We start from the raw sequence: 11,365 nt of genomic DNA, 5'->3' as shown, positions 1-11,365 counted from the left end.
CTGAGGGGAACTGACAGATAGTAAGGGCAGTTTACACAAATAATGTCACAGTTTTGCTGAGTCTCCCCACAAAAATCATTGCAAAACACAAGCATAAATGAAAACATTTGTGAGTCATTTCAGCTCAGCCTAATAATGACTCTTAGTTTGCAATTCTATACAGACTAAACAGGGAGCAACTCCCATTGAACTCAACGCGGCTTACTTCTGAGTAAGCATGTGTTGGATAGCACTGTAACTCTGACAGTACACTACAAAAATACCACTTAATTATGGCCTGTGTATATGTACCAATACTAGGTAATATATGTTTCAAATGCAATTCTGCACTTTAAAAAACAAATTTAAGAAATTTCAGCAGTGCTTTTGTGCTCCCGAGAATCGTCTTGGGAACTGGACTTTTGGTCTTCCATTTGACTATGGTCATCACTTTGGTTACTCCCTGCTGATAGGTCTTCTTCAGCAATCTCAGCTGATTGGTAACTGTCAAGCTTGTCATTCTGATAGTCTTCATATGACCGGCGGCTGTCATTCCAACTGTTTTCCTCACTCTCGGATGATTGGCTGCTATCACTTCTATGATGCTTTTTATCACGACGACTGCTCTTTCCCCTCAAGTTGCTAAAATACCTGCCATATTGCTTAGCTGTGTTGCCTCCATCTGTTCTAGTATTGGCCTTAGCTGTCTTTTTGCTTGGCATAATAACTTTCTTACCAGCTTTGAGCTTGTCACTCTTGGGAACATCAAGGGTACGTTGCATATTTTTATGAGATCCATGAGATAACGACAGGGCACTTTTGTGCTGAATCGATTTTTGACCATAGTGTTTTGCCTTTCTGTGAGAATCTATAGCAGTTCCAGTGACTTGGTTGTTGTAACTGATACTTCCTTTTACAATGTCCTTGTTGACTTCTTGAAATGTAATACCAGAACTGGTTTTGTCTCTTTCATGCATCTCTGGGTCAGCCAATGAGCTTTCATGAGCTTTTCTGTTTATTTTTACAGGACTGCTAAATTCTTTTTGATGAGCTTTGGTGGAACCAAAAATGTCTTCACCTGTATTAGACTTTCTTTGAGTAATATCAACTTCACTAGCACCTTTTCTGCTTTGCTGTATTTTACCAGGTCCTGATACTTGGCTGCCAGAAATTATTCTAAGGAAGGTAACTTCATTTGGATTTGATTTAGTAACTCCAAACTCATCCACATGGCCATTAAGTTTCTCACTCAGTATAGCTCCACTTCTGTTTGTCTTACCTGCTTTAGTGTAAACAGGATCCTCCACTTGACTGCCCAGCCTTCCTGTGCTGGCAACATTACCTTCCTCTTTTGTGTGTGTTTTGGAGACACGAGCACCTTCCATCTGGCTCTTGGGCTTCCCGTCAATGATATCCTCTCTCACTCCATCCTTTTCACCTAGTTTGATGGTACTAGCTGCTTCCACCTGGCTGCCACTGATGATATCATCTCCTACTTCACCTTTTTTATGCGGTTTTGTACTAGCGCCAGATCGATCCTTCTGGCCACTCAGTTCTTTAGTGATCATAGTGTATTCATCTTTGCCTTTATTATGCACTGTAGCATTGCTAATATCTTTTTCATTAGCCACTTTAATTCCATTGGTGCCTGAAACATTGGTGTAATTGCTTCCCATTATGTGTTCTGTTTTCCCTAGAAGATCTCTAGAAAGGTTGCCTTGCAAGTTGAGATGACCATGTGATTTGGCAGTAAGATTACCCTTTTTGCCATTGTCTAACAGATCAGTGTATACATCTTCTTCTCTAGCTAGCTCTTTATCGGTGACACTGGTTTTGCCATTCAAAGTAATCTTTGAATAATCTTTCCTCTGTGGCTCTTTAATTTTCTTAGGAATGTATGAGTAAGGATTGATTTCCTGAACTGCACTGGCTTCATTCTCTTTTGCCCCAGTTTTGATATAACCATCTTTTGACAGCTTGGTATTACTAGAAGTCCCAGATTTACCATCTTTATCTTTTCCCCAAAGTGTATTGTTGTCGATACCCCTTGTGACTTGGTAGTCTTTGCCTTGGCCATGATGTTCATTGCCAGTAAGGATGTCATGATGGGCGTCAACATGACCTGGAAAATCTCCATCATCCCCACTACCATCTGTCTCAGTGATGGTATCTCCTGTAGGAATCTCATTGTCTACAATGGACTCTAAGTGATGCTTATGGAGATCCCAGTTTCTGGTATTTCCATGATGTCCATTCAAATTCTGGTTGCTTTCAGTGGTTCTTTTATCCTCAGGCTTTCTGTCATTTTCTGTTTCAACTAAGGACTTCTGCACATCACTTGTCTCTTTTGCTTTGTCAGTAAAATTGTGAATAGGCTTTTGTGGTCCATTTTTCTTATCAAACCCATGAGCAGCACTGGAAATGTTCTTGTTGTTGTCTTCTTTCTAAATTGCATTTCCAAAAGGAAGTGGTTAGTTTGACAAGAAAGTGCTGTTATTTGGTAGCATCATTTTATTTTAGCAAGTAAGACAAAACTTATTAATCATATTATAATGGCCAAGCAAATGTATTAGGCATGGAGTGGGGGGGCTGCTACCTTTGATTGTTTTCACAGCAACAATTGTCTGGAATTGCCATCATTTGTTCACTAACTTTTTATAGAAAATCCAGACAATGTCACTGGCAAAGTGTTGTATTTCTGTGTTTTGTTCTCCCTGTACCCCCCAATTTGACTTATGACGATTTTTTAAATTTAAAATACGGTTGTAGAACCATTCTGTCCAGTGTGAATTGCCATTGTACTATTTATAACTTTTAGGGCTACAGTGCTTTTAATTAAAAGCTTTCTGTTTGCTACTCATGTTCATTTCATTGGATCCTGTTCAGTATAGCAGCAGGATTACTGATAATAAATAGCCAGTTCATTTCCCCTTGAATAGCCTTTTCATTACTTTTAAATATCATCTGTTGGGGGTTTTTTTTGGGGGGGGGACTTCAATTATTGATTTCCTCTTTGTGGGGGGGACTTCAATTATTGATGTCCTCTTATGATTTTGTTCTGTTCATTTTTTATTGCAAAATAGCACACATTTGCAATAAAAGAAAGAAAAGAAAAATGAGAGGGAACTAACAGAAAAAAACAAAAGGGACAGGAACTGCAAGTACGAAGCTTTTGATTAACAGGTGGGGGGGTTGTTGAACGAGACTTACTTCTGGGTAAACATAGAAGATTCTTCGCTTTGCTGGATAAAATAGCACCATATTAAGTGCTTCCAGCTGACTGTGGAAAAGCACTAAAAGACCTTAGTGTGGAAGCAATCTTCCTTGAAAAGTGAGGGCCTCAGTGGTTAACAGGAATGTTGAAATCAGTGTTCATCAGTAAGATGAGTGCAGCATCAAGTGGTGCTTCGCCTCTCCCAAAATGAACCTACCCGTACTCTACGTTCAACATCTAAGGTCCTCCTTTGAGTGCCTCCAACAAGGAAAGCTTGGAAGGCAGCAACGAGGGAGAGGGCCTTCTCAGTGGTGGCCGCCCATCTGTGGAACAAGCTCCCCAAGGAGGTCCACCTGGCGCCAACATTGCTATCTTTTTGGCGCCAGGTTAAGACCTATCTCTTTTCCCAGGCATTTGGCAGCACATGATGAGTTTTAATCTGTCTTGGATGTGTCTTTAGTTATGACTGACAGTTCAATGTCATTTTTAGTTATATGTTGTTTGTATATATTGTCTGTGTGCTTTCATGTAAATGTAAAGACCATGCACTGCATGGGTCAATAGTTTAATGGTAGGGCAGATGCTCTCCATGTCCCAGTTTCAATCTCTGTCATCTCTAGTTGAGATAGCAGGAATGGAAAAAAACCTTTGCCTGTGGCCTTGGGAAATTGCTGCAAGTCAGAAGAATCAGTACTGGGACGGGCAGACCCATGGTCTGACTCAGTATGAGGCAGGTTTATCCTATACAGCAGGGGTATTGAACATCTTTTTGCCCGAGGGCTGGATTTCATTTCAAAGAACCTCTCGGGGGGGCTGCATTCAAGTGGTGGATGGAGCTCAAGGCAAAGGGAGCTGAGCTAAAGCCAAAAGAGGCAGGGTCAAAATGCCAGCATATTGTAGCTTAGAGCTCTTCCTGCCAGGAACTAAGCCTTAGGAGAGGCATTTCCACCTTTTAGAAGGGGGGGGGGGCTGCACAGAAGCCGGGAAAACACCAAATGATCAGCAGTCCCAGGAAAGAGGCGTGTCCATTTGGAGAACCCCAGAGGGCTGGATTTGGCTTTCGGGTTTGAGGTTTCCTACCCCTGCTATACAGACATTGCAGACTCATTCTCTGAGTGTGGATCCTTATGTAGCCAAAACAGCAACATCCATACATGAGAGGGAGGTGTCAGCAGGCTTGGGGAAGCCCCAGGTTTTGCAGAAATAGAAATATACTTTAGAAAATCCTAAGGGGGAGGGTACCCAAAACAGCCAAATGAGGACTGAGCATGCTCAGTGGGCTGAGAGGGGAAAAAATGGAGGTGGGAGGTGGAATGGAATGGAATGGAATGGAATGCAGTCTCTTGGAAGAGGGCATGGCTGGCTGGAACCTGAACAGGAGCATGCCACACTGCAACATTTTGTTGCAGGTCTCACTTGTATGTTTATAAACAGCAACAACCACAAGACTGCCTTTTCAACAAAATTAATTTCTCCCACTGTGCTGTCCATTACTATCTCATATTGTATATTGACATTAAGAACAGCTTACGGTGCAAAAACTGTGGGGGTGGTCATCTTGGTGGCATTGTATCAGCCAGAGGAAGGGTGTGTGTGCTTTTTAAGATCTCAAGCTTTTTTGCATCCCAAGCACAGAGTGTCATTCTGAAGCCAGGGGACTGATAAGTGCTTTGCCCCCCAAACGTTTTAAAATTTGTAAACTGCTGTTGGAATGCTGCCATGAGAATGAACTTTGCAGGTGCTGGAAATGGCAATCTCAAGGGAGTTCTTGAACAGAATAATATAATCCTGATATACTACTAAAATACAAACAAAAACAAAAACGCAGGCCATCAATAAGGAGAATGAACCAAAACAGTATTTTACCTTAATCTGTGTCTGGTTGTTCAGCACTGAAGATGAGTACACATAATTAAATATGTAAAACCCATGCTTGGAATGAGGACTTTTGACTATTATCTGGGGACAGAAAATAAGACATTAAAACTACTCTTGGATACTTCAGTCCTTCTAATTGCTTTAGCTAAGCGTGATTCTTAAATTAGGAAAACAAAAACAACAGATCAAGATCACAAAAGTTAGGATATTTTTTGTGTTAGCATCAACACTGCTTTTGTGAATGGTCATGTAGCGGAATATGCATTGTACTGTGTAGAACTGATAAGAATGTAGACGTGACTAGTTCCATGTGTGTGTATTATGAGATAACTATGAGTAATGGAATGTATCCTTGGAATTGAAGGAAGGCTGCCACAAATGAGACGGTCAAGTACTGAAAGCAGCAAGATGCTTAGTTTAGCAGGGATACCTTTGTTTCGGTGTTACTGGTGTCAATGGCAGGCCCGGTTACACTGACAACAATGGGAATGGTGGTAAGACCACGTCTGAAACTAAGAATGAGGTCATTAACTATATGGGACTTATAAAAGACCAGGGTTTGATTTGTTTGGGAGAGAGATCCTGGGAGAACGACAAACCCGCCCTCCGTGCGTAAGCTGGCTCCGCCCACCTTGCCTTCCATTTAGGTAAATATGAAACGTTGATATTGACTGTTAGATTGAGAAGAACCTAGGTTTCACCACGTTGAAAACATGCTTGCTCTTATTTTCATTATACTCTTAGTGGTTATAACTTGTGTGTATTTAGGGCTGTTTGTAATCTGCCTCATATTAGCTAAAGCTTGTTATTCTCTTAGACTGTTCGAGCAATAAATTTGTGTTGCCTGGCTTGAGAAAGGTTTCAGGGACCACTACCCATACATTAATCCTTGAAGCCCTAAACACTTGGTAGAGGTTTGCACATCTGTCACTGAGTGGAGTCTGTCCTTAAAGCCATTGTATTCTCTCTTGATCTGGTGAATCTCACATCCACCCGTTCAAGTTTGGGAAACAACCTAGTCAGATGAAGCAAGAAGAAGTTTCTCATCTCAGTCACTGTAATTATTGCACATGCATGTAAGCTTTAACATAATGATCACAGCCTGTAATCTTTGCATTTCATTTCCCTCCGATCTCATTGCTTACCTTTTCTCTCTATACCCATGTGTGTCTATACCAGCTAACTTAGAATAGCACTCCATGTATCTGATGAAGTAGACTATGGTCCACGAAAGCGTACGCAATAACAAATTAGTTAGCCTTTAGGGTGCCATAGGATTCCGTTGTTCTTGCTGCAACAGAAAAACACAGCTAGCCCTCTGGAAATGGTTACATCCACCAGAGGGCATACTTAATCTTCCTTCTGAATTGCAAGGGAAGGGATAGGGCTTAGTCTGTTACAGTAAAATCACAAGGGAAACTACTGGCAACTTAAAGACTAATCCGTTTATTCAGGCGTAAATTTCAGGCATAATTTTCAGGCTTGTAGTTGTACTACAATAAGGACACAATCCTATGCATGTTTAGACTGAAAAAAGTCCTGGCTGGGGAATGCTGGGAGTTGTAGGACTTTTTCTAAACTTGCATAGGATTGTGCCTTAAATCTACACCATTATTCTTTAAGGCATGGGTGGGCAGCAAACAGCTGCACGTGTATGTGCACAGCCCCCCCCACCCCCCCACTATTCCCCTCTCCAATCCTGGGAGAGGAGCAAGTTTAAAGCCTACCCTTATCGCAGCTATCCCGCTTGGAAAGATGTGTGGGGATGACTCTCTTTGCATGCCCTGTTTCCCAGCAGAATTGATCTTGCCAGGGCGGTGACAGCAGCAGCAATGCAGAGAGTGGGAATTGGAAGGTAGATCACCTGTGGGTAGGGATGTACGGATTTTGTAAAATTTGTTCTGTCTGCATTTTGTGGATTGCCAAGTGCCTTTCATTCCTTCATCCACTCATTGACGGAATCAGATTTTTTTTCAGTTTCCCAAATTTGCGCAGAATTGCATCTGTGCAAATTCACATTTGTGAAAATCCACAAATCCCCCCCCCCAATTCTTCCCCATGTGCATTTTCATGCTTTAGCCTATGGGGGGAAAGGCACATTTTCATCTGGTATTTTTTTATTTTACGTATTTTTCTATAATGAAGGGAGCAATCCTTTGGCCACTAGACATTGTCTAGAGCGCCATAGGATATGCTCTATTCCAGGAACCAACCCCGGAGCCCATGCTCTGAGGTTGGTTCCCGGAAATCCGACCTCCTCCCCCAATGTCCGTGCTGCCTTGGAGGCAGCACAGAGAAGCCCCATCCTCCACACTCAGAAGATGAGTGCAGAGCGACTGAAAGAGGGCGGGGCTGGGGGGTGTTCTGGGGCGGGGAGAGCAGAGCTGCATGTATGACACATCCTATGGGTCGTATGGCAGCTTTCTCTCCCGATTGGCCCCCCTGCCGCTAGACAGCTGAAAATGGCTGTCTAGCGAAAAAGAGCAAGGCAGGAGAGGCGTGGAGGGAACGATCGCCCTGTGCCTCTCCTGCCTTGCTTCAGATAGGCGGTCGCCTCCGAAGTCGGATTGCGCCTTAAATTTGTGTAAAATTCCAGAAAGTGAAAAAAAGAGAAAAAAACAGTCACAAGTCCACAGAATCTGTGCAACTTGGGAAAAGCTGGTCTGCTGTGGAATCCACCAGTTAGATTCACAGATATCTGAACTCATTTGATTGTGTTGTGGATTTCTCCAATACCCCTAGTGACAGGCTGCATGGGTGGCCTCCATGGGCAGCATGCGGCCTGCAACTGTGGGTTGCTCCTCCCTGCTTTAAGGCAACACAAAACTCAATTTAGCTATTCCTTCCAAAGGTAGGAGTATCCCTAGATAGTTTCTTGACTTTAAAGGATTTCTCACTCAACTTCCACAGTGTTGCTAGCATTCAGAATTTGGGCAATCTAGTTATGCAAGATATATGTTTAACCAGAAGTTGTGTTGAATTCCTCCCCACCCATTCTCTTTAAATCATAAATGATTCTAAAGGGGATCAAATATTACTGTAGCAAGGAGGAATTAATCCACACTGTGTTGTTCTACATAGGGTTACTTTTTTTTTAATGTAATACCCTCTGTATTTCTAAAAAAACACACCCACCACCTCTAAGCAATGTACGTACAAAACAAAGAATGAAATGCAGTAATAAATCCAGCACTCTAGAAGCCATTTCAAATGTTGCATTCAGACTAATAAAAAGTGACAAATCTTTAAACCATCCAGCACCCTGTCATAGAATCATAGAATAGTAGGGTTGGAAGGGGCCTACAAGACCATCGAGTCCAGCCCCCTGCTCAGTGCGGGAATCCAAGTCAGAGCATCCCTGACAGATGGCTGTCCAGCCTCATCTTGAATGTCTCCAGTGTGGGAGAGCCCACCACCTCCCTCCCTGCACCCCACTTCCACATCAGTAAATGCTTCAACAAATAGGAAGACATGACATCACTTTCTCCTTGGCGGCAAAGTTGTGCTAAGATGGGTCACCCAAGAGAGCTGGTTCCAAAGACTGAAGGCCTTGTGGTGGAAAGAGCCCCTGGCCTCCACAACCCTGTTCAAACAATGGATATTTGGATTCAATCATAAATCTGATTAGTCAAAGATCTTTGCTATGGATTGTAGCTCAGAATGGGGAACAAACCATTGAAGTGCACCATTTTCCCCACATATCTGCTTGTGCCAATGGAGCTTTCCTCCATTTGTGAATGAACAGAAGCTGAGGGAAGCCATATTTTCACCATAGTACTTGACTGAGATACCTGGTGTTCTCCTGCACACTTCTGCTTAGCTTTCCTGGAAAGCAGCTGATGCTCCTGGAGGAAAATAAGGGGGAGAAACAGAACATCAAATGATTAACTTCTGGATTTGTTTGTTTCCTGTGTTCTACTAAAGGGTTTGCTACAGCGGGGATGGGGGTGTGGGGTGGAGAGAAGCATCCCCACCACTCTTAGTTTTTTGCTCCACAGCAGCTGACCCTCTCTTGCTCTTCATACTGCCTTTATGGACCAGACTAAGTATTTTCTTATACTTGTCCCAGGTAAGAGGTTATGCAAAACATCCAGACAAGACAGACAGTAAGATGTTGTGGAACTGCTGCTCTGAGAGCAAACAGGGGCTCTGCCGGTATGGAACTTAGATCCCCTGGACTGGAGAAACCCCTGGGAACTCCCAGTATGCTGGGGAAAAGCTTCCCTGGCACAGCTGTAGCACCAATGTTGTCTTGCCAGTGCCTTAGAGAAGTCCTTAGATGCACAGGATCCAAAGCCTCCTTGTTCCTCCCAAAAAGAAATCAATATTATGCCACCACTGGAGCAGGTGTGGTAATTTCCCCTCCCACTGGTGTCAAGGAAACCCCCAACCACTACTTTTTGATCTGGCTGCCACAAACCTGGGCTTTGCAACTGTGGTGTAGTGGCACATTTTGAAGTACAGGTGCTTATCATGACAGCCCCTATAACCCCCACCCCACCCCACCCCACCCCCAAAAGAATCCAGTGATTCAGGCAGCTGAATTCATCCATATCAAGACACCAGTTCTAGCAGTTTTATCTTCACCAGGAGCAGGTCTTTTGTAAAACTTGAATGGTCAATTAGACATTCAAGACCAAGCCATCCCCAAGCCACTGCAGCAAGGAACAATATATAATTGCTGGGAAAATTCCTTTCCTCCCAGCTGCTGTGAGGATTGCAGCTAAACTCAGAGCAAACAGGGGTGGCAGATGACATCAGTGTCGCCGCTAATAAAAAAAAGTCCTAGTGCTGCATCCTGGTGAGCCCTGACTCCACTACACCACTGCTTAGGAAGTGACTGTTCCGCTGCCACAGATTCCCCCACCCAGGATTGCTCTGCCATCATTTCTACAAAATGCTGCTGCCTGCTGGTGATTGGGTTTCGGTGAGCTTCCTGAAGCAGATGCTATGAATACATATCCCATTGAGTCTACTCTCCTTTGCAATCCTATGCATGTTTAGACAGAAAAAAGTCCTGCAGCTCCCAACATTTCCCAGGCAGCATAGGGTGGATGGGTAATGCTGGGAGCTGCAGGACTTTTTTCTGTCTAAACATGCACAAGATTGCACCTTATTACATTTAATTAACCTGCTTAACTTCTATGGGACCAGTGGAGGCTGGTGGCTTCCATTTCGGTGGGGCTGTGAATCCATTCTGCGTTTGAGTCAGAACCAGCCAGAACTCTAAAGGAGCTATTCAAGGTGCTGGACCTATTTTGGGTTCAGCACCTTGGATAGCTCCTTTAGAGTTGTGGCTGGTTCTGGCTCAAACCCAGAATGGATTCACAGCCCCAGCGAAATCAGAGCCACCAGCCTCCACTGCATGGAAGCCAAGGCGGCATGCCTTGGGATCCCAGCAGTTTCCCATTAGACACTGATCAGATCCAGACCTGCCTAGCTTCCTCAAGGTCAATGCACCACGTGCCTTCATAGAAGAACAAAAGGTGCCCGTTCCTGCAGAGCACCCCTATAGGTCGTAGACCAGCAGTGTGATCCTATGCATGTCTACTCAAAAGTTATCCCCATTGACTTTACTTCCAGGAAAGTGTGTATAGGATTGACGCTTGAAGGTAGCCATACTCACTGATTCAGCCCAGACTAGGCCACAGAAAGACAAGTAGAGCAGAGCAGCCCTCATCATCAGAAGTTCCTAAGTTCAGAGCAATAGAACAACTGAGAAACGTTGCTGTTTAATCTTTAATACCAGTGGTCTAGATCACTGGCTCAAATATCACCATCACAAGCAAATCACTTATTCCATGGAGAATTGGCTGAAATGATTGAAGCTAGGAATCAGAATCAACATGTTGCATTGGTTTGCAAGAAAAGAACATAAGAGCATAAGAATGGCCCTGCTGGATCAGACCAAGGGTCCATCTAGTCCAGCATTCTGCTCACACAGTGGCCAACCAGCTGTCCACAGGAAACCTACAAGCAGGACATGAGTGCAACAGCACCCTCTTGTCCATGTCGCCCAACAACTGTTGTACATAGGTGTACTGCCTCTGATACTGGAGGCAGCATAGAGCCATCAGGACTAGTAGCCATTGATAGCCTCTCCTCCAGGAATTTGTCTAACCCCCTTTTAAAGCCATTCAAATTGGTGGCCATCACTACGTCTTGTGGGGTTGAATTCCACAGTTTAACTCTGTCCTGTGTGAAGCAGCCTTCCTTTTATCTGTCCTGAATCTCCCACAAACAGCTTCATGGGATGACCCCAGGTTCTAGTATTATGAGAGAGAGAGAAAAAGT

General features: G+C 43.7%; 1 protein-coding gene across 1 annotated transcript; it reads right to left on the bottom strand.

Annotated features, from left to right (window-relative positions):
- Nucleotides 1-344: 344 nt before the first annotated feature.
- MEPE (matrix extracellular phosphoglycoprotein) lies at nt 345-10,751 on the bottom strand. Its single transcript, XM_084859751.1, has 4 exons — nt 10,698-10,751; nt 8,863-8,916; nt 5,060-5,152; nt 345-2,423 (listed from the first exon to the last, which is right to left on the bottom strand). The coding sequence occupies exons 1-4, from the start codon at nt 10,749-10,751 to the stop codon at nt 345-347; spliced, it is 2,280 nt and encodes a 759-aa protein (XP_084715877.1).
- Nucleotides 10,752-11,365: the final 614 nt, after the last annotated feature.

This window comes from Heloderma suspectum, chromosome 5 (assembly GCF_057233095.1).
Source record: "Heloderma suspectum isolate Gila_16-S chromosome 5, 16-S_ref, whole genome shotgun sequence".
Taxonomy (NCBI): domain Eukaryota; kingdom Metazoa; phylum Chordata; class Lepidosauria; order Squamata; family Helodermatidae; genus Heloderma; species Heloderma suspectum.
Note: the sequence above shows the minus strand (reverse complement) of the source record. Positions and strands in the feature narration are given on the sequence as shown.